General features: G+C 48.0%; 2 protein-coding genes across 3 annotated transcripts; both read left to right on the top strand.

Annotated features, from left to right (window-relative positions):
* The first annotated feature begins 429 nt into the window (after nt 1-429).
* On the top strand, nt 430-5769 carry RPL26 (ribosomal protein L26). Its single transcript, XM_025864152.2, has 4 exons — nt 430-539; nt 1435-1607; nt 2756-2896; nt 5598-5769. The coding sequence occupies exons 2-4, from the start codon at nt 1440-1442 to the stop codon at nt 5724-5726; spliced, it is 438 nt and encodes a 145-aa protein (XP_025719937.1). The 5' UTR covers nt 430-539; nt 1435-1439; the 3' UTR covers nt 5727-5769.
* Nucleotides 5770-6868: 1099 nt separating this feature from the next.
* On the top strand, nt 6869-14049 carry KRBA2 (KRAB-A domain containing 2). Of its 2 annotated transcripts, none has more exons than XM_073881675.1 (3): nt 6869-7639; nt 8974-9728; nt 10560-14049. In XM_073881675.1, exons 2-3 carry the CDS (start codon nt 9708-9710, stop codon nt 11793-11795), a joined length of 1257 nt encoding a protein of 418 aa, XP_073737776.1. In that variant the 5' UTR covers nt 6869-7639; nt 8974-9707; the 3' UTR covers nt 11796-14049. The 2 variants fall into 2 exon arrangements, with proteins under 2 accessions (XP_073737776.1, XP_073737775.1); XM_073881674.1 differs by having other exon boundaries at nt 6869-7967.
* The last annotated feature ends 7689 nt before the right edge of the window (nt 14050-21738 follow it).

The following is a 21738-nucleotide window of genomic DNA, read 5'->3' as shown; positions in this document are numbered from 1 at the left end:
CTGACGCGGGGCAGGGACGGATCGCGGGGCGGGGCGGCAGCCGGCGCCCGGCTGAAGCTCATCGAAAGACCGGCGCCCTCGATACGCCAGCGCCACGAGCCGTGTCTACCGAGCCGAGGTGACCGGCGGCCGCAGGCCCGGCGTCACCTGGCGGCCGCTAGTAAAACCTGCCCTTTCCCGGCGAATGGGGCACCCGCTCCCTCGCCACGCCCTCACCACCGGGACAGTCACACCCTGAACAGACCCCGCCACCAGCCCAGGAACAACCCCTCCCGGAGCACCCAGGGGCGGAACCCAGATCTCCCAAGGGAGGCACCAGGCCCTAGAAAAGGCAGTTTTGCAGTTCCTTGCAGTTCCCCTCCATGCCGCGAGGGGACACTAGTCATCAATTTCTTTCCCAGTTTCCTCTTCTCGCTCAAACCCCGCGCCTCTCTCGCGCCAAGAGATGATCGGTCTCGCGAGATCTCTAGTCAACTTACAGAACCGGAAGTAACGTGTGGCCCTCTTCCTTCTTGCGGCCATCGCTGAAGCGGCGCCGGGTGAGTTTTGGCCGTGCCGGCGCGAGAAATCCACGGCCATCCGTTCGGGGGCGCGATGTCTTTTGACCCCAGGGGCCCGATACTCTCCCGGCGGACGAATAGCACCCAGGGAGAGGGGCCAGGATGGTCTCGACCTGTTATCCCGCAAGCTTGAGGGCCGCCGAGCCCGGGAAGGGAGGAGGAAAGGGGGTTTGGGATCTCGGCGTCGGCTTCTGGAGGGGAAGGGTTCTTTGGGGATGGAGACAAGTCTAGACGGCGTAGTTTCTTAAAGAATGGCCTCGAAATAACTTCCTGGAAAAGCCAGGGAACTTGGAGGCCGTGGTCGCCGGGAGAAGGCAGCCCTTCCCAGGCTTGGGGACGAAGGAGCCGATGCATTTTGTAGGGAGCTGAATGTGCTCACACCCGAGTCCGTAGCGTCTTGACGTTGGTTGGTCTTTGCAAAGCGTGATGTTCTGAGTAACAGTTGAGGGTCTGTTTTGCTTTCACGCATCGCAATTGAGAGCGCCGTTTTTCTTATTTCAAGAGTTTGGAGGGTGTGAACTGAAGCAAGTGTGTTACTGATGGAGAATTTTTTTTTTAAAGATTTTTTATTAGCGCAAGCAGTGGGGGCGGCAGGCAGAGAGGGAGAGGGAGAAGCAGACTCCCCGCTGAGCAGGGAGCCCTACGCAGGACCCTGGGATCATGCCCTGAGCCGAAGACTGACTCTTGAGGGACTGAGCCACCCGGGGGCCCGGGAATTCTTTATTCCATAAATAACAGAAAACATCCCGGTAGAACATGACCGTGTCCGTGGGCTTTCCAACCTCTCAAGGTGAAAGTTGCTGTTACCTGTTTGGAAACTGGACGAGATTGTGATCATTTAAGGGTTGACATGTCTTTTTACATTTATCTTTAGCCAAAATGAAGTTTAATCCCTTTGTGACTTCTGACCGGAGCAAGAACCGAAAACGGCATTTCAATGCACCTTCCCACATTCGCAGGAAGATCATGTCTTCCCCTCTTTCTAAAGAGCTGAGACAGAAGTACAACGTTCGATCCATGCCCATCCGAAAGGATGATGAAGTGCAGGTCGGTACCATGTTCGGGTCATCTTGGTGGATGTCCCGCCCACCGGACCTGGAAGAGGGATTTCATTCTGGGAATGATGCACCTGAGACGTTGCTCCCAGAACAGGAGTGCAAAAGGGAACTAAAGAATCAAACAGGAAAAAAGTATCGATTGTCCCAAGCATCGGAATGGGGACCTAATAACCAGAAGAAGAGAGATGGTTCAGAACCAGCACGTTACTTTGTGATGAGCTTTTTCTCGGTGTGGTTGGTCACCAAAGATGTATTTGAGGACCAAGTCACTGAGTTCTGTCTGAATCAAAATCCAGATACGGAAGCCCTAACCGAACCATCATTTTATATGGTGGTTTTATGTTTGCCAGTAAATAACTTGTCAAATTGATTTAAGTGAAAATCTCTATATGTGTTTTCCTAGCTGTAGCCCGCAGCTGTTGATTCCAAGATTGAGGCAAGTCTCTAAAGCAGCTTGCCTGGCCCTAGTATTATTTGATAGGTTAACACCCATTTAAATAGAAAACCAGTCCCCAGATAGTGGTGTGGCTTGGCAACAGCCATTGGTTGCCACTGTACTGGTGGCAGATTTGCCAGTGGATTTGGGAGGTGGTCTCCTCTTGTTGTCAAGATCTCTTAATGCGAGAAAATCTGCAGCTGGAAAGAAGCATCCGTGCAGAAGCACTTTTGGTTGCTTCCCGACAAACGGAGGATCACTAGCACTCTGGGGTAGGAAACTTAGACTTTGGGAAAGAATGGTTCCCATACATACTTGCTATTGCCCTCTCTGGCACTGGATTGGACACGTTAACGGGTTGTGGATTTAATCTTGGGGCCTCTTGCTTCCTTTGAGATGGAGTAAAGTTCCTTGTTAACCTGCTACGAAAAGCCAAAGTGGGCTCTTGACCTTTTACCAAGCCCACAGCTGCTTGTGGGCCATGAGTTGATGGATGCGCTGTCCATCACTGGATTTATACGGGGACATGGTTAATTTGCAGGTTAAAGCCAGAGGGAATTATTGGCATGTTTCCATTAGCCATTAAGTCTTTCAAAATTGAAAGGACTTCTGTATCTGATAGAGGGAAAGATGTGATTTGTAGCTTTCCTGGTTCCCAAGGTTAATCTTAATATTTCTGTTATTTTTGAACTTATATTTAGGTTGTGCGAGGACACTACAAAGGTCAGCAGATTGGCAAAGTAGTCCAGGTTTACAGGAAGAAGTACGTCATCTACATCGAACGAGTGCAGCGAGAGAAGGCAAATGGCACGACCGTCCACGTGGGCATTCACCCTAGCAAGGTAGCTGTTTTGAGAATGCTCGTGAAAAGAGAAGGCTATTACAGGAAGTGTTGGCAAGTGGGATTGCTTGTTTGCAGGGCCATGTTACCTGTTTCTCAAAAGCTACCGTGAACAAATCTTAACATCGAAGAAATAGGGTGATTTTTCTATTAAATGGAGCTGATAGCCTTTTCACTTTTAGTATTAAAGCCGAGTGAGCAGGGCGTCTGGGTGGCTCAGTCAGTTCAGTGTCCGACTCTTGGTTTTGGCTCAGGTCATGAGATCGAGCCCTCCTTTGGGGCTCCCTGCTCAGCACAGTATGATTGAGATTCACTTTCCCTCTGCCCCCTCCCACTAGTGTGCTGTCCCGCTTCTGCCCTCTTTCTGGCTCTCCCCCCGCCCCCAAGTAAATAAGTAAATCTTAAAAAGATAAAGCCAAGTAATCAGTGTGGCAGCTTTACAACCCTGCAAAGTATTAATGGGGAAAAACACTAAAGCCCAGAAACTAAGATCTTCTCATGGATAGTGGTAGTGTTTGAGCCAGGATAGAAAAATCTGGTCTGTTTCCCATAGTACCTACCTGTTTGGGACTTGGATATGATTTCTCTGATACTTCAGTCTCTAATTTCTCTCTTCCAATTTTTAAAAGATCTTATGCTGCCATAAATCTGTTTTTTCCAAAGTATGGGAAAGCTGAAGGATTGCTGTGGCAAAATTCCTGCCTCTCTCTCTCACCTGGAATTCACTAGTAATATTTTCCCTACCCCCAGTGGATTACAAGCATCATGACACTTCCTCTAATTCCTTTAGTTTGTGTCTCCTGAGAGCAAGGACTTTGCCGATTTCCAGCCTTCGCCAGTCCTGTGTGTGAAACACCGGTAGATCAGCTGTTTTCCGGGTCACCAATCCGGTGATAGATGCTTAGTCTTTCCAAGGTAGCTCAGCATAGGACGTAACAGTTTTCTTCGCTGTGGCTCAATGATCGTCGTCTTCTCTTTATTTCAGTCTAGGGACTTCAGGCCTCTAAAGGCAGAGGACTCCAACCCAGACCTCAAAACCCAGTTGCCTATTTTGGATTTCTGATTGATAACCTCAAACCTAATGTGTTCAGACTTCTGATTTTGTCCACGGTTTGCCACCATCACAATGTATGGCAGCTCTATCCTCCCATTTGCTCAGGACAAAAATGCCATGTATTGTTTTATCTCCACCCCCCATTGGCTGGTGCACGTTATTCCCAGAATCCCATCTGTTCCCATCAGTGTGGCCTACAAGGCCTTCCTTGACCCCCTCACCAGCCACTTGTAGACGGCCCCTCTTTGTGACCTAGTCTGCTGGCCGTTTCGCGCCTCCCACAGCCATGCGGCTACTCACTGTGTCTGCTGTTAGCGTCACCTGGCCACTTGACAGAATTCCAGATTCTGTTCCCAGCTGTACTGGGGGCAGGATCCAGGGATCTGTTTTTAACAAGCTCTCCAGTTGATTCTTAGACTCAACTTGAAAAACGCACACCTATAAAGCTTTTTTTTTTTTTTAAGTTCTCCTGCCTCTGGATCTTTGTGCTTGCTGTACCTTTACCAAAACAATTCTTCACTTTCTTCAGATGTTCACCTTTTCAGGTGTTTGTCTTTTTTGTTTTCTGTTAATGAAATACATTTGACCTAATGTGTAAATTCAAGGTGTGTAAGATGTTAGTTTTGTAGATTTGTATATAAAAGGATTGGCATTGTAGCGATAATGAGCGCTTCTAACATACTACGTAACTATTTTTAGTAGTTGGAGTAACGAAGTTCTAGTCTCAGCAAGTTTGGTGATTATGATACAATATTGTGTATGTATGACTGCTGCACATTATATCTGTAGGACTCAACTTAGGATTTGTAAGTTTATACCCTTAACATCTGTCCTGTCCCCCATCCGTTACTGACCATTTTATTCTTGTCACAAGTTTGACTTTTTACAGTTCCACATGTCCCCAACATCATACAGTACTGACGTCTGATGTCTCTCACTATAACATGCTCAAGGTTTCAGGTGTCCGCATGTGGCCTTGTCTGTAGGGCCTTTTTTAGTCACCCCGTAGGACTTAGCCCCTGCTCGCCAGCTGTCCTCCCCCATGTTGCCCTGTTTTTCTGTGTATCAGAGCTTGATGTATATCCAGTTACTTTGTTTTCTCTGTCCCCATACTGAAGTACAGGCTCGGGGCAGTGGGTTGGCTCCCTCTCCCTGGGTGGCTCAGTCATTGAGCGTCTGCCTTCAGCTCAGGTCATGATCCCAGGGTCCTGAGATCGAGCCCCGCATCGGGCTCCCTGCTCCGCGGGAAGCCTGCTTCTCCCTCTCCCACTCCCCCTGCTTGTGTTCCCTCTCTCGCTGTGTCTCTCTTTGCCAAACAAATAAAATCTTTAAAAATAAGTACGGGCTCCATGATGGCAGAGATTTTCTCTTTTGGTCGTTATGCTGTGTTCTCAGACCTGGTTTAGTGCCCTTTTCCCCTGTTCCTCACCTTCCTTCATAAGACGTAAATCTACCATCATCTGGAGACCTTTGACAAATTGGTCACAACAACATCTGTACTGTGGTTTTGTGGGTCGAAGCTACATTTACATTCCAACTTGATTCTCAAGTAATAGTAGAAACAACGGGTATTACTTGGTTAGCTTGTGAAGTTAACCAAGCTGGTAACTGTATAAAGAAAGCTTAGAAGTGTTTTGTTTTTCTGCAGGTGGTTATCACCAGACTAAAACTGGACAAAGACCGCAAAAAGATCCTTGAACGTAAAGCCAAATCTCGCCAAGTAGGAAAGGAAAAGGGCAAATATAAGGAAGAAACAATTGAGAAGATGCAGGAGTAAAATAATCTTATATGTGACTTGAAATAAAAACTGTTAAAATGAAGAGCCTTTGCTTTCTGTGCAGTGCTTGGGGAATACCACCTCCCTTACAGTGGATGGGTTTTCGGGGAGGTAGGTGGCATTTGCTCCCTGGAGGCAGGCTGCCTGGTCCTGTGGCTTGATTCTGCTAAAGAAAAATCCTGTTTAAGTAGAGTGGGTTTTTCCATTTGGGCACCAGCTCTTTAATCATCGAAAGTAACAAAATTCTGACACTGGGACAGATAGTGGGGTTTTCCTCATTTTTACAGCAGGCGGTATTAGGGGGACATGCGGCTCACTGAGAAGGCCCAGATAAAAAGCCCTGTGGGCTACTGCCTTGAACCTGCTGTGTTGGGCGACGACTATGTAGGTGTGCATATGGCGTACTCCCACGGTTTTTTGCGTCAAAGGGACATTGTGTAGAAGCGAGGAGCTGCTGTGATTGGCAGTAGCGCCTGGACCACTGTCCCCAGCTGTTCTGCACCGTCTTGCGTGCGCCGATGCTGCTCGGAGGGGTGCCATCACGCCAAAATCTCAGAGCGGAAATGCTTAGGTTGCAGTTTGAAGTAAGAAACGTTCATCTGAAACGTAGTTCTCGGGGCTCCCGGGACTCCGTAAAGAGGTGCCGTAGTTGGGACTCGTTTTGGGTGAGGCTTCCATTTTTTTTTTTTTTTTTAGAGATTCTATTTATAGGGAGAGAGAGCACAAGCAGGGGGAGCGGCAGGCAGAGGGAGAAGCAGGCTCCTCGTTGAGCAGGGAGCCCGATGTGTGGGACTCGATCCCAGGACCCCGAGATCACGAGCCAAAGGCAGACGCTTAACGGACTGAGCCACCCAGGCGTCCCAGAGGCAGAGACACGCCCGCAGCTGACTTTCCTGACTTTCCAGGCTGCAGGCTTTGCAACAACGTGGGGAAAGTCCCCGGTTCTGCCGCGGGGGGCCGGGGTCAGTGGCTCCCTCTGCGCAGGCCTGCCGCAGGTACCCCCAGCCCCAGCGACCGCCAAACGACAGGCGGCGCAGGACTCCCGCGGGACCCCGTCCGGAGCGTGGAAAGGATGCCGGGAGGCCCGCGGCGTCGGGGGCGGGGCTTCCGGCCGGCGCAGAGCGGCTTCCGGTGCGAGCGCCGGCGCGGGCGGGACGTGTGGCGGCGGCTGGGTGCGGGCCAGCGGGCCAGCGGGCCAGCGGTGGGGTGGGAGGGGAAGGCCCCCGACGCATCCCCCTCACCGCCCGGGCCTCCCTCATCCCCCCGCCGACCGGCCTGGGTTCGAGGACCGCCGGCCCTCCCCGCCTCTCCCCGGCCTCGCTCATTGGTTCAGCCCCGAGCCGGCCGCCCTCGCGGAGGGGTGGGGGCGCACCGAGCCCGCGGGGGTGCAGGGAGGAAGGCCACGCACGCGGGGAAGGCGGCTCCCGCAGCAGGTCTCCAGGAGCGGGCGAGGTGTCTGCCGGGAGGTGCGGGGAAGCTCTGCTAAGTGCTTCATCTGTGTTATCCCCGCGTCTGCATCAGGAAACCAGTACCTCGCCCGGTTGTGGCTGAGGAAGCTGACGCCCCAGTAATTCTGCCCTCCCCCGTGCGCGGCCTCGCTGCTGCACCTGTGCGCCAAGTGTCTGCCTAACGTCCTCTGAGCATCTCTTGCCTCGGCTCTGAATCCCTTGGCCCTCTGAGGGAATCCCGCCCGGTAGATGGCTCAGCCCCTACCTGCTAGGTTGTGTACACCTGAACCAGTCGACTACAAATGCAAAATAAAGTGCTCCAGAGCCCGGGCTTTCCAGAGGACGGAGAGGTGGCAATTGGAGTCGCTGAATGCATCAGGAAGGCGGCTGAGTTGAGCTGGGCGGGATTCGCAAGATCGATGAAAGGACCTTCCAGGTCTGGGATGCCAAAGCAAAGACTCCCAGGTGGGTGAGGAAGGAGATGGCTCCAGTTTGCTCCAACCGAGGTCGTTTATCAGTTACCCCACCGTCACAGATCGCACCAGGAAGTTCAACACAGTTCTTTCATGCTGCTCTGGAACAGGTGTTGAAAACCTAGATAACCGCAGGGATGGGCAGATAAGGCGGACAAGTTAGGGCGCTTGGGGACGCTGGGAAGCAGGAGAGTGCAGGCTCTTCTAACCAGAGCTGCAGCCTGCCAAGCAGCAAAGCTCCCAGGGTGGCCAGATGGTCCCCAAATCCAAGAAGATCGGTCAAGATTCTTCTATGAAATCCCCGCCATCTGAACGTATAGGTAAATCATTCTCATTCTTCAAAAAACGAACACTGATGGACTAACCAAAGTAGGTCTGATAGCTAACTGTGGCTTTACCCGGCACAGTATAAGGACCGTATCTCATATTAAAGACTGAGATTTTGCATCTTTTGATAATAAATTATTTCCAGCCTGTCTTCATTCTTTTATAGGATGGAGATGAAGCTTTTCCTTCCTTTGCAGTCCCTCTCTCTCTCTCTCTCTCTCAGATAAGTCTTAAAAAATCAATAAATAATTGTGACTAGTAGATGAAACAATTTACTACAGAACTTCTCAGAGCCTTTATTTTTTAAAATATTTTTATTTATTTGACAGAGAGCGTACAAGCAGGGGGAGTGGCAGGCAGAGGGAGAAGCAGGCTTCCCGCTGAGCAGGGAGCCCAGTGTGGGGCTCAATCCCAGGACCCTGGGATCATGACCTGAGCCGAAGGCAGTTGCTTAACCAACTGAGCCAACCAGGTGCCCTCAGAGCCTTTATTTTTTTTTAAAGATTTCTTTATTTGAGAGACAGAAGGCACTCACGAGCAGAGGAAGAGAATCTCAAGCAGACTCTATGCTGATGTGGAGCCACACGTGGGGCTCCATCCCCAGGACCCTGAGATCATGACCTGAGCTCAAAACCAGAGTCAGACTCTTAACCAACTGAGCCACCCAGGTACCCCCTCAGAGCCTTTAAAATGTCTGTTTACACTGAGGATCCTGAGCTCAGACTTAAACATTGGAAACATTCTCTTTCTTCAACACTAAAATGTATGTTTTCCAAGATAGTTAATTTGGATGTGTTCATTTAATGTAGGTTCTCTGCTTTTTCCCCTCAAAAGAAAGTCATCAGAAAGTCAGTGGTTTTATAGTCAGCAGGTCTTAGAATCCAGTGATGCTGAGCACAGGTGTTTGAAGCCTTTTTAATGGAGAACCTTCAGGACCTCAGCTTAACCAAGACTCTTGCTCAGAGCTTTGAAACCTTCTCATCTTTCTTTGCTTTTCAGGATTCTGCCCTGCCCCTCGGCTCTGCGTCTGATGGCTGGGATTCCAGGGATCTTGTTTTCCCCCGATTGTTGTTATTCCTGTTGTCATCATGTGAACTCTTTCCCTGGCCGCATCACCATCCTACAACCTGGAGTGGTCCTAAGGAATCTCCAGATTGGAATTCTCCAGTCTTGGTGGAGTGTGGACCATCTGGCATACCTCTTTTTTGGCATGATGATCTCCTGACAAATCTCTCTGCACATAGGTGCAGTTTTTCCATTTCTGGAAACAGACCCTGCTATCTCTATTCAGGGCCATCAAGCCTGTGCTGGAAGGTTTCTCCCAGTCTTGGAATACTCAAGTTCACTTGGACTCTCTGCTTTGTTCTGGAAGTATGTGGGCCTCAGCTCAGGCCGTGTCAAAACAGACCTCCCAGGAGGGCAGAACTTGTTTTTCTCACCCGCAAAGCTGGACTCATCTGCTTGGATAGGAGACCATTTCCTTACTTCTCTTACCTTCTTTGTAATATTCACATGACTCACATTCCACGTCATTTATGCTGGCATGCCTTCATTCCTGGTACTCTCCACTGTCTCTCCCCCCGACCTGCTGCGGCCGCTCCTTAGCCCAGGCCCCAGGAATGGTCCCTGTGGTAGCAGCTGGTGTCATTTCAGGAGGTGGCGACATTTGAGGAGATGACCAAAGATTGGAAGTGTTTGAAAGGTCTGCTGCAGGGACACAATGCTGGACAGTTATGAGAACGTGGTCCCTCAGGGTAAGGACTCAGAATCTTCATTCACTAACCCTGTGTACTGTCAAAAGGAGAAAACTATCATTCAAAAATTTCCCACTACTTTCTCCTTGATTCTCCTAAAATGAGGACAGACTCTTCAACCACAAGAAATTAATTATGTTGGGGGCTCCTGGGTGGCTCAGTAAGTTAAGCAGCTGCCTTCCGCTTGGGTCATGACCTCAGGGTCCTGGGATCGAGTCCCGTATCAGGCTCCCTGCTCAGTGGGGAGCCTGCTTCTCCCTCTCCCCCCTGCTCATGAGCTCTCTCTCTCTCACTCACTCTTTCTCTCAAATAAATAAAATCTTAAAAAAAAATTTTTTTTAATTATGTTGGCTTTCTAGCCTTCCTAACTTCAAGTTCAGAGTTTGCTCTTATCATGTGGTGCCTTCCAGCAACATTCTCCCATTTATATTATTTTAAAAGTTACTGAGGGAGGATATTTGTCTACTGCCTTAAGCATTTCCATGTATCCTCTCTCCTGTTCAATTAATAAGTAAAGACCAGTTAATTAGGTTTCACTTTATGAGCTAACAGTTTCATTTATTCTGTTTGCCTGAAGTCTAAAATTACTACATATTTCTATATATGTCTTACTTAAAATTCTTTTGACCTGCTCTGGTTTTGAGCGATCTTAGTTGGCTTTCTAGTTGCTTTATTCTGTTATTGCTTTATACTATGTTATCTTTCTTCTGTGTGGGAGTCTTCAAAAATCAGATGGAAGAATGAGGAACTTCGGAGGGAAAGTCTCCTAGAGGGAATATCGGTGATTTTAACTCTGTTTTCTCTCTCCCTTTCCTTGGCTCCTTCTTACAGTTCCCTATGATGCCCCAGAAAGCTGGAAATAACCCCCCTGGTGTTTCCACTACAAGTGATCTGGAAATGGAGATACATAACATGAGAGAAAAGTTTCTTAAAAGCGTGACAAAGTTAGTAGAAAGCAAAAGTTACAATAGCAAGGTATTTTCCAAAGAAAAGTACTTTCAAACGATAAAGGAAGTCAAAGAAGCTAAGGAAAAGGGGAAGAAGTCCTCACGTGACTACCGCCGTGCAGCAAAATATGACGTGATCTCTGTGCAAGGCACAGAGAAACTAATAGAGGCGACCCATGGAGAACGGGATCGAATTCGGTATTATGTGCATAAGGAAGAGTTGTTTGATATTCTCCATGATACGCATCTCAATATTGGGCATGGCGGGCGGACACGCATGCTCAAGGAGCTACAAGGAAAATATGGGAATGTCACCAAAGAGGTCATTGTCTTGTATCTGACGCTCTGTGAACAGTGCCACCAGAAGAACCCGGTACCCAAGAAAGGTCTTGCCCCCAGGCCCATGGCTTTTAAGGACACTGACTCCAGATGCCAAGTTGAAGTACTTGACATGCAGTCAAATGCCGATGGTGAGTTCAAGTTTATTTTATATTACCAGGACCACTTGACCAAGTTTATTATTTTACGGCCATTAAAAACGAAGCAGGCCCGTGAGGTGGTCAGTGTCCTATTGGACATTTTCACGATTCTTGGTACACCTAGTGTGTTAGACTCTGGCAGTGGCGTGGAGTTCACAAACCAGGTTGTTCATGAGCTTAATGAGGTATGGCCGGACCTAAAGATTGTCTGTGGTAAGCAGCAGCCTGGCCAGGGCCCAGGCTCCCTGGAGCAAGCCAGCCGTGACGTCAAGAACATGATAAATGCCTGGATGCAGAGTAACTGCTCACGTCGCTGGGCCGAAGGCCTGAGATTCATGCAGATGGTGAGGAATCAGCTGTTTGACATGTCCTTGCAGCGAAGTCCATACGAAGCAATGTTTGGTTTTAAGGCTAAACTCGGGCTGTATTCCTCAGACTTACCCCAGGAAACCGTGGCTGTCTTACAAACAGAGGAGGACCTGGAAATTGCCGAAGAACAGCTAGAAAGTAGCCTTTGGATCAGGCAGGAAGAAAGGGCTGAGGTTGGAGCAGACAAATCTGATATGGATGAGGACCTCAATCCCACCGCTCCGGAAGCTGCAGAGCCCAGCACCTCACAGGGGGCCCTCTTCTGCTGGTGACCAGGCCATCTGGGAAATACTGCCAGATTCCCTGGGGAAAGGAACATGAAGGCTGGACTCTCCCATCGGTCAAATTGTCCATGGCAGTCCTTGCTCAAAGGGGAAAAACGGGTCGGGTCCTTGACCTGGGGCCACCATGACAAACGACCACAACTTTGGCAGCCTAGAACAACAGGAATTTATGGGGCCAAAAGTTCAGAATCAGTGCTCCTTCTGGGGGCCCTGAGGAAGAATCCATTCCATGCCTCTCTCCTTTCTCTGGTGGTTGCTGGCAATCCTTGGCTTGTACAAGTCCAGTCTCTGCCTCGTCTTTCTGTGGGTCTCCACCTGGCTTTCTCCCCTCTGTCTCAGTGTGTGTTCTCCTTTTCCATCTCTTAGAAGGACACCATTGGATACCAAATCCATGTCATTGAGTTTAAGGCCCACCCCAGTCAAGGATGATCTCATCTTGAGAGCTTCCCCTTAATTATATTTGCAAACCCTTTTTCCAAGTGAGGTCAGATTCGCAGGTATTGGGGGTTTGCCCCTGGGCATATCTTTCTGGGGGACAGAGTTCTACCAACTACAGTCAGAAGAGGAGTATATTTGCCTGCAGAACATGAACTGATGGGGTCTCAAGTGTATAGAGCTGGTGGTGGTGCCCTCCATATATGCATTCCTTCTCCTGCCAAATCCTGCTCCTCAGGCAATATCCCAAAAATTGGGAGCATCAGAGGAAAAGATGTAGATGAAGGACAAGTAACAAGAAAAGAGGTTGGTCCAGCATACCCTGGAGACTGGCCACCTCGGCACCTGCACTCTATTTCCTGCTTCAAGAAAAACCATAGGTGCCATCCCTGCTCTCAGAATGGCATGCCTAGGGAATGGTGTGACCTGCCTGGAACATATTTTAAAAGTTGGCCAGAATTAAGACATGGCTGGGATTTAGGTCTGAGTCTGCCAGTTGTCTCTGCCTCAAGAATAGAAAAGCATGTCTTTCTGGAAGAGGTCAGTACATTCCAGGAAATGACCAGTCACCAGAGACTCTGGAGCAAGGGGCAAACATGGGCCAGAGGTCCCTGCTCCGGCCAGAGAAGACTAGAGCAAGGGCCAGCCTGGGTCATGGTTCAGGGTAAGGAGAACTGACCTGGCTAAGGAGAAGGATAATGCCCTGGATCTGTGTACTCCTGTGTTCCCACGGCCTAGATGAATGCCTAGCCCGTCGGAGGTGTTCAGTAAGGATTTGTCATGGGAACGAATGGTTCTGCAGAGATGGGCACAGGAAGGAGAAGGGTCTGGTCTTTTTTCCCCCATGCACCCTTCCCGCATATCCTGGAGCCATCCAAAGCTCATACTGATGGCCCCTCAAGCCGGTTTCCTCCTCCATAAGGGGCAGGACCTACCCCTACCTACAGAGGGGGAGACACTGCCTGCTTCACAGGGTTGTGAAGGGCTTTGTCTAAACACTGAAGTTCTACCACGTGAGTTGTCCTTGCTACCAGTGGGGCCCGTCCCCCACGTGAAAGTTGAAGGCCTCTGCCCTTCCTTTGCTGGTTAAACTGTGTTACAGGGAGGCTACATGATTATTATTAGGAAGGAGGTGATCGCACCTTCCACCTTGTTCTGGGGGCCACGATCTTGCTCCATCCTTGGCCGGGACCTCACTCTGCATTGCTCCTTTGTCACCTGGCAGGGTCTCTCGGAGGCCTGGCTCGACTGTTGTTACCCACCCTCATGCTGACCTCCCACCTCATGGTTGCCAGGCAAACCAGGAACTGCATCATGGACCATGCGGGTGAGAGGTGAGATGAAGCACAGCATCTCCACCTTCCCCGGGGAGGGGCTACAGATAACCCAGGTTTCCTGAGCTGCTGCATCGCCACTCTTCCTTCCCCTTTTATTTCGTAATATTGGTGGTGGGAGAGAGTTAGAGGTGGACACCGAGACCTGGCGTGGCCTTACTCTGCGTTTCAGTATCTGGAACAGAGGCTACTGGGGCACCACCAGATGCTTTCAGGGTGCAGATGTGGTTTGTGTGTGAAACTTAAAAACAGTCACCACCATCACTCTCAAAACGAGATTGCATATACACCTCTTGAAAACTTGGAAAACCTGGCCACACCAGGCCCACGTCTTTGCATCGCAACGAAGGCCTGGAGCTCACTGGTAGCCCCCAGGGGGCAGTCTGCGCATGTCCTCCAGGCAGCCACCGTCTGGCCACGCAGAATCCGTGCAAGTGCATTTCTGTGGCCCGTTGCTGAAGAAAGGCACCGTGAAGTCATAATATGAACCAAGGCCAGAAACTGACCTCTGTTACCTTTAAGAATTTATGATGAGGGTGCCTGGGTGGCTCAGTTGGTTAAGCGACTGCCTTCGGCTCAGGTCATGGTCCTGGAGTCCCGGGATCAAGTCCCACATCGGGCTCCTTGCTCAGCAGGGAGTCTGCTTCTCCCTCTGACCCTCTTCCCTCTCGTGCTCTCTCTCATTCTCTCTCTCTCAAATAAATAAAATCTTTAAAAAAAATTTATGATGAAAGTGGCATTCCACATCAGCAGGAGGGGTGGTATTAGTCAGTTAATGGTGCTAGATCAGTTAGCTGTCCATCAGGGAACACGAAGTCTGATTCCTAAAGAAGAAATGGAACTATAAAAATATTGGGGAAAAATGGGGGGATTGTCATGATCTTGGAATGGAGAAAGCCTTCCTAAGCACCACATGAAATTCAAAAGCCATAAAAGAAAAGGCTGATATACTTGCCCTCGTGAAAATTTTCAAATATCTATGGGAAATACTGCTTTTTAAAAGTGAACAAAGATAAGTAACATTGGGAGAAAATATTTTCAACATCTAAAACATCCTAGTTTTTAAAAAGGATGCTTACGAATGAATAATGAGAAGAACAGCCAATAGAGAGCAAACAGAGGCTAACCACAGAAGAAAAAGAAACGGGTAGTCAATGCTTCACGTGCCTGCGTGCAGCTGTGGGTGATCGAAGAACCCTGGGCTTGTCATCAGAGCAGGGCTCTCTGTGTCAATGAAGCCGACTCAAGTTAGAAAATCTTAATGTTCTCCATTGTGCATGTAGGAGAAGAGACACGGGCCTTGTAATCCTGTCTTGATTGAACAAACCTTACTGATAAGGAGGTACAGTGATTGCTACGTTATTTTCAAGACAGCTGTATTAGTTTCCTGGGGCTGCCCCCAATAAACTGGGGGGCCGAAAGAACAGAAATGTATTGTGTCACAGTCTGGAAGCTAGAAGTCTGAGATCAAGGTGTCTGCAGGGTTGGCTCCTTGCCAGGGCACTGGGGAGACTTCCATGCCTCTCATAGCTTCTGGTAGCCTCAGGTGTCCGTGGGCTTGCAGATGACATTCTCCCCATGCCTTTGCATCTGTGTGTGTGTGTGTGTGTGTGTGTGTGTGTGTGTGTGTCTGAATCCGTGTCCAAGGGCCCCCTTCGTGTGTGTGTGTGTGTGTGTGTGTGTGTGTGTGTGTGTGTCTGAATCCGTGTCCAAGGGCCCTCTTCTAAGAAGGACCCCATCATGTTGGATTAGGGCCCACCCTAGTGATGTCATTTCAGCGGATCGTCTGCATCATTTGGCAATAAGGTCACATTCAGAAGTACTGGGAGGTATGCCTTCAACATCTTTTTTGGGGGGGTGGAGGTGGGGGATACAGTTCAACCCAGAGCAGCAAGCAATCAGAACGACAGTTTATTTTCAGAGGTAATTTTTATGCTGTGTAGCAACAATTTCTAAAGTCTTGGGAGACTTAACAAAATCCCAAATAACACTTGCAAGAGCAGATTATATTAACAGAAAACAAACAAACAAAAATTGGTAGCAGTTACAAACGTTCGTGCAAATCTTTGTTTTACTCAGAAGCAAACTGATGTTAAGGAAGATCTTAATACCTTGTCCTACTGGATCATTTGGCTTAGTTTTTTGATGTGGAATGACATCTACCCCCACATCTGTCAGAGCGGGAGTGTTGCCACATCTTTCCGAGACTCCCTTTGTGACTTATTGAAGACTTGTATTTTTAGGGCTAATCTCTAGAATTCTGTAAGGAGGCCCATGGAGTTCAATTTTACTAGAATACAGTGGAGAGCGGGCTAACAAAGACTTTGCTCAACAGTGAGGGAAGGAGTCTGTAGACTCTTCCACGGACCTCAAGCACTGCCTCTTGCATGCGCACACCTGTAACCTTGACCATCCCCTGAACTCCAAGCTCATCTTCGAGAGGGAGCTGATGATAACTCCAACTTCAGGTGGTGACTGTACCTGATACTACCATGGTGACCACCGAGTAAGGTATAGAATTGTTGAATCCATATGTCGTACACCCGAAACTAATGTAGCATTGTATGTTGATGATGCTTCGATTAAAAACATTTGTTGAGTAATAATCCCCACCTCCCAGAGCTGTGATGAGGTTTATGGGGGGGGGCGTATGTATGGGTGCTGATCAGTGCCCGGCCCTTGCGCCCCAGTCCCTCTGCCTATTCTCACACACAGCATTGTGCTCAGCCACAGCCGGCCCCGGTGTGCTGGGTCAGGACATGCTTAAGCCCTTCAAGGTTGAATGCACCGCTGCCATTCGCCTACCCTCGGAGTTCAGAAGTGCAGTGGAAAGAGCTACTCTGGTCCTCAAATACACTTCTGCTTTTTTGTGTGGGTTTATAGGGGATTTTGGGGGGTGGTTTTCTTGTTTGTTTTTGGCGGTAAGAACATCTGACATGAGATCTATCCTCTTATCAAATTTTTAAGTATACAATACAGTATTGTTAACTATAGGCAAAAATGTACAGATGTCTAGAATTTAGTCATCTTGCATAACTGAAACTTTACACCCACTGAATAGCAGTCCCCCATTTCCCCTCCCTCTAATCCCTGGCAATCACCATTCCGCTTTCTGCTTCTCTGTGTTTGACTATTTTGGATTCCTCATAGGAGCAGAATCCTGCAGTATTTGTCCCATGTGAATGGTTTATTCACATAATGCCCTCAAGGTTCATCCACATGGTCACATGTAGCAGGGTTTCCTTCTTTTTTGAGGCTGAATAAACCATTGTGGGCACATAGTACATTTTCTTTATCCACCCATCTATCAATGGGGTATGTGAGTAGCTTCCACGTCTTGGCTCTTGTGAATAATGCTGCAGTGAACACAGGAGTGCAAATATCTTTTCGAGATCCTGATTTCAACTTGGGTAAATGTGTAGGAGTGGGGTTGTTGGATTATATGATATATCTATATTGAATTTTTTTTTAGGAACCTCCATACTAGTTTCCATAGTGGCTGCACAATATTGCATTTCCCCCAACAGTATGCCAGAGTTCCTGTTTCCCCACATCCTCACCAACACTTGTTACCTTTTGGGTCTTATTGATAACATTCCTAACAGGTGTGACATGGTATCTCACTGTGGTTTTCATTTGCATTTCCCTGATGACTAATGATGTTGAACATCTTGTCATGTACCTGTTGACCATTTGTATGTCTTCTTTGGAGAAATGTCTATTCAAGTCCTTGGCCTATTTTTAAATTGGGCTATTTGGGTTTTTTGGTGGTGGGGGGGTTGTTTTTGTTTGTTTGTTTGCTTTGAGTTGAAGGAACTCCTTATATTTTTTGGATATCAACCCTTTATCACTTAAATGGTTTGCAAATATTTCCTCCCATTCTATAGTTTGCCTTTGCACTGTGTCCTTCACTGTGCAGACCCTTTTTAGTTTGATGTAGTCCCACTTGTCTCTTTTTGCTTTTGTTATCTGTGCTTTTGGTGTCATACCCAAGAAATCACTGCCAAGACCAATGTCATGAAGCTTTTCTCCTGTGTGTTCTTCTAGGAGCGTTAGAGTTCCAGGTCTGAACATTTATGTGTTTAATCTATTTACTTCTGCTGTTAACAGAGGGGGGAGAAGCTTATTTTCTAGCAAGGTATTCCAATCCTCATGTGACAGTGCTTGAAACACTAGAAAGAGCTACACAGATGCTAATGGTACATGCTATGAGTTACCCTCCCAAAGGTCACCAGGGTACCCCCACTTCCTAGCCCATGGCTCCTGCTCAATCCTAATCCATCTTGACTTCTTTGGGTTGTTAAATCCACATCAACTCTCATCCCATCTTCTTTTTTGTTTCCATGAAATGGAAATCTAGTGGGTTTTGTCCTACTTAGGACCACTCATTCATTCCTCCCTCGCTGCTACTCTCCCCCACTCCACTGAGATGCTGTGTTCTGAGAACCTGGTTTTATTGTTCCCCTTTTCCTCATCCTCAACCATTTTTTTCTAGTCTGTGTCAAATGAAAGACTTGCATGTGTAGAACTCCCTCAACCCCTTCCCCAGCTCCAGTCTTCACACTACTTATGGTCTTCTCAGGGCCAGTCATCATCCCAGACATGCTGGAAAAGTTGAACTGAGGCACATTAGCATTTGTTGGCACAAACATCGATTTGAATTGAGCAATGTCGACCCCAAAGTGGTTAGGAGTGCTCACCTGACAGGAGCTGGGGCGAGGTTTTTGCAGGAAGTCACTGAAGCAAAGCAAGGCAATTATTTGATTGGTTATCACTTAAGCAGTCACCTTATTTAAGAAAGCCTAGTTGGCTGCTTGTGATGGATTGTTCTTAAGTTTCACTTGCCTGGTACATCCGAAGTCTGGCCTAAGTTTTGGTTTGCTTATGTAGACTACCACAGTGTTAGTGCCTCCCCAGTCTAATGGCCTCCTTGTTTGAATACTTTAGTGATACCCTCTGTGTTCCCAAATTCTATTCATGGCACCACGGGGTCACCTAAGGCACTAACCTCAGTCACATCCTCAATAACTCATTCTCCCTCACTGGCTGCAGGCAATCATTGGCAGATGATGTCATTCCCTACCAGCGGCAGGCTATGTTTTCCAAGCATGGATGTGACCTCTATCTATAATGCATGCCCTTCTAGACCTTCATCAAGAGATGGGTTTTGTCATCTCGAACCTAGATAGACCTGCATTCCTGCCTTGACCAACAGAGTACAGAAGGAGCCGTGATGTGTGTCTTTGGAGATTAAGTCACAAAAATACCACCTCACTGTTTTTGGAATGCTCATTCTTGGAACCCAACTACCATGCTGTCAGGAAACCTAAGTTTTCCCTATGGAGCAACTCACTTGGAAAGGAACCAATGCCTCCAGCCCTCAGCTCTTCACCAACAGCCAGAACCAACTTGCCAACCATGTGAGTAAGCCATCTTGGAAAGCGCACCCTCCAGCTCCCAGTTGATCTTCCCCAGATGATGGTGTATACAACAGAGATAAGCCCTGGCCAAATCACAGATTCATGTGAAAAATACATGGTTGTAGTTTTAAGCTATTAAGTTTGCGGGTGGTTTGTTATGCAATAACAGATAACTGATACCCTAACTCTGAAATGTCTCTTAAATCTATTACCATCTCTCCATTTCCCTAAGTCAGGCTCCCGTTACCTTGCTTAAATTGGGAGACAATCTGCCTCATGAATCTGTGGAAGCAGAGCTCTGCTCACAATAATAGTAAGCACCACTGAATGCCGATTTATCTTCAATGCTAAGGTGCTTTGAATTTATTCTGTTATTTATTCCTTACAATCCTATAAAGTGGTTTGAAGCTGAAGAAATAAGTTTAAGTAACAAAGCAACTTGACTTAATTTCTCTCTTTTACAGAGGAGGAAATGTTGCTTGGAAAGGGCATCTAGCCCAAGATTCAAACCCAAGTCTTTCTAAGTCCAAGGTCAGCTCTTAACAACCACCTTTCTTGCCCACGAATTTCTAGTGGTGCCTGTTGCTCATGGGAAAATGCATTAACCCTGACTCCAAACCTGATATGCAAGTTGGCACACAGTGTGGTACTGACTCGTGCACGATGAGCAGCTTCGGTTCTGTGTGTGGCCTCAGGACTCGGCATGTGAATTTGTCCATTGCACTTGCATTAGGGAGAGTCAGGCCATCAGCCAATCTAGGCTCTCTTGCCAGAGTCACTTATACTTGCCAAGACTTGGTTCCCTCAACCAAAACCAGATGATTGAACCAGCCCATCTGAGAGTGCTCTTCCTGCTCTCTGTGTAATGTGGAAACTGTCCTCTTGTACTTTCGCACTTCCTAGGACCCCCACGCCGAAGCTCCCCATCAGGGCTCATGTCCCCACTTCCAAGAAGGTGAGAGAAGATGGGAGACTCAGAGAATGATGCTTTAGTGAAAGTTCTCCATCTACCACTTTATCAGAACTAGCTTTATGTTGTGGAATAAAATCTGCTTTTCTGCAGCTCTAGGAGAAGAAGGGACATTTTTCTTCTGATATTTCTGAGATGCTGTTCCCAGTGGTTTTGTGAAGCTAAGCATTGGAGTGCTCTTGAGTTAGCACCAAGAGGAGCAAGGGAAGGTGCTCGAGAACCTGACTTACACACTTGCTTCCCAGTTATGTTACATGCCTTTTAGACATGAGAGCAACAGACCATTAAAGCATGGTTTGCCAACAACGCCAGGTTCAGTCACCATGCAGGCTAATTACCTCGACCCAGTTACCTTAACCTTTTCCAGTTCCGTGGCTTTGGATTGTAGTATTTGAAGGGGGGTGTTGAGGAGTTTGTTTTTAAATGCTATTTATACATCTTTCTGCTTGACTTGTGGGCATCTTACAGAAATTGATTTAAAACCTGAGGTACTTTTAAATAGGAAAGAGCAAGAGTCCTCCCCAGGACTCTTGTTCAAAAAGTTAACCAATGGCAGAATCGGTTTGTCCCTGGAATCTTCTAATGAATTTTGTCCAGAATTCTATCCCTTTGAATTTATTGAAACGTGGTTTCTCTTTTAGTTCCTGGTTCCTTTTATTGTTTTTATCTTGGCGCTAATCTTTGTTTACCCAGGTTCTGACATTTTTGCCCCAGAATTAATTACCCCAGATGGTCTGCTCTCCTCTGTGTTTTCCAAGCAAACAAAGTGGGCAGGAAATAAGAGTTTCCTGAGCAAATTGGCCTTCCGTTTTAGTATGAGACTTTGCCTTTCAGAAGCTTGCTTATTTTATGTCTACTTTTTCTATTTATAATTGATTAACGATTTTTTTCATTTGGATCTAATTAGATTTTACCTTTTCCCATCTAAAATGTAGTCCTAATATTTTGCCTTTCACTTCCCTGAGTCTCCTTCGTAGAATCCACTGTTCTGTTTCATTTGAACTGTGACATCCTTTTTGTTGACCAGCTCCTTGCTCAGAATAGCTTCTCCACATCTGGAACTTTGGCCTCGGATTTCTTCTCACTTTTAGGCACTTCCCTTGACAGGACCGTGTGCGTGAGCAGCAGATGAGCTCTTGTGAGCCTTGCCTCTTGGCATTTTGCACAGATAAGTCCCTCCTAACTTTGGTGAGTCATCCAACAACCAGATGTTTGCTTCTCTTCCCGCTCCGCTCCACCTCAGCCCCGAGCGTACTGTTCCCTGAAGGACAGCTCCTGTCTTTCTGCCATTCTGCAAGGCAGGAATCCTGGAAATGGCCACCTTAAGTGCAGGGACCAGTAGGATCTTCCCTCCGCATATAACCCAGGTTACCAGTAATAACCCAGTCCCAGAACACTGCCCCTCCACCTGAACCGGGGTTGGGCCAGGCTAGACACCTGAGAGCTGCCCCTCCCATTGCAGTCACTTTCTGTGTCCGGATGAGAGCCTCCCCAAAATCTGTCATCAGGCTTGGCTTTTCCTCTTCCATCTCTCCTCACACCCCCGCTTCTCTGGCCCCTCACTTCCATCCATTCATTCAATGTCCACAGACACCAGCTGTGTGCCAGGCGTGCTGGTCTGCAGAGGCACCACCAAGCCACCGATCATGGTAGTGTGCTATTTACTGACACAGGGACAAAGCAAAGACTTCTCAGTCAGTACCGGGGGTGCTCCGTGAAGGCCCCGCACAAAGGCCACTGAAGCTGAGTGTTGAAAGAGGATTTGCGGCTCA

Source organism: Callorhinus ursinus, unplaced genomic scaffold (genome assembly GCF_003265705.2).
Source record: "Callorhinus ursinus isolate GAN/ISIS: 27379988/994484 unplaced genomic scaffold, GSC_fseal_2.0 scaffold43, whole genome shotgun sequence".
Lineage (NCBI taxonomy): Eukaryota > Metazoa > Chordata > Mammalia > Carnivora > Otariidae > Callorhinus > Callorhinus ursinus.
This window is presented reverse-complemented; position numbering and strand designations above follow the sequence as displayed.

Bases quoted from the DNA above. Each gene is read 5' to 3' on its own strand.
- RPL26 (XM_025864152.2), top strand. From the start codon at position 1,440: ATGAAGTTTAATCCCTTTGTGACTTCTGACCGGAGCAAGAACCGAAAA. The intron at 1,608-2,755 runs GTCGGTACCATG...ACTTATATTTAG, and splicing joins GAAAGGATGATGAAGTGCAG to GTTGTGCGAGGACACTACAA. The intron at 2,897-5,597 runs GTAGCTGTTTTG...GTTTTTCTGCAG, and splicing joins TGGGCATTCACCCTAGCAAG to GTGGTTATCACCAGACTAAA.
- KRBA2 (XM_073881675.1), top strand. From the start codon at position 9,708: ATGAGAACGTGGTCCCTCAGG. The intron at 9,729-10,559 runs GTAAGGACTCAG...TCCTTCTTACAG, and splicing joins TGAGAACGTGGTCCCTCAGG to TTCCCTATGATGCCCCAGAA.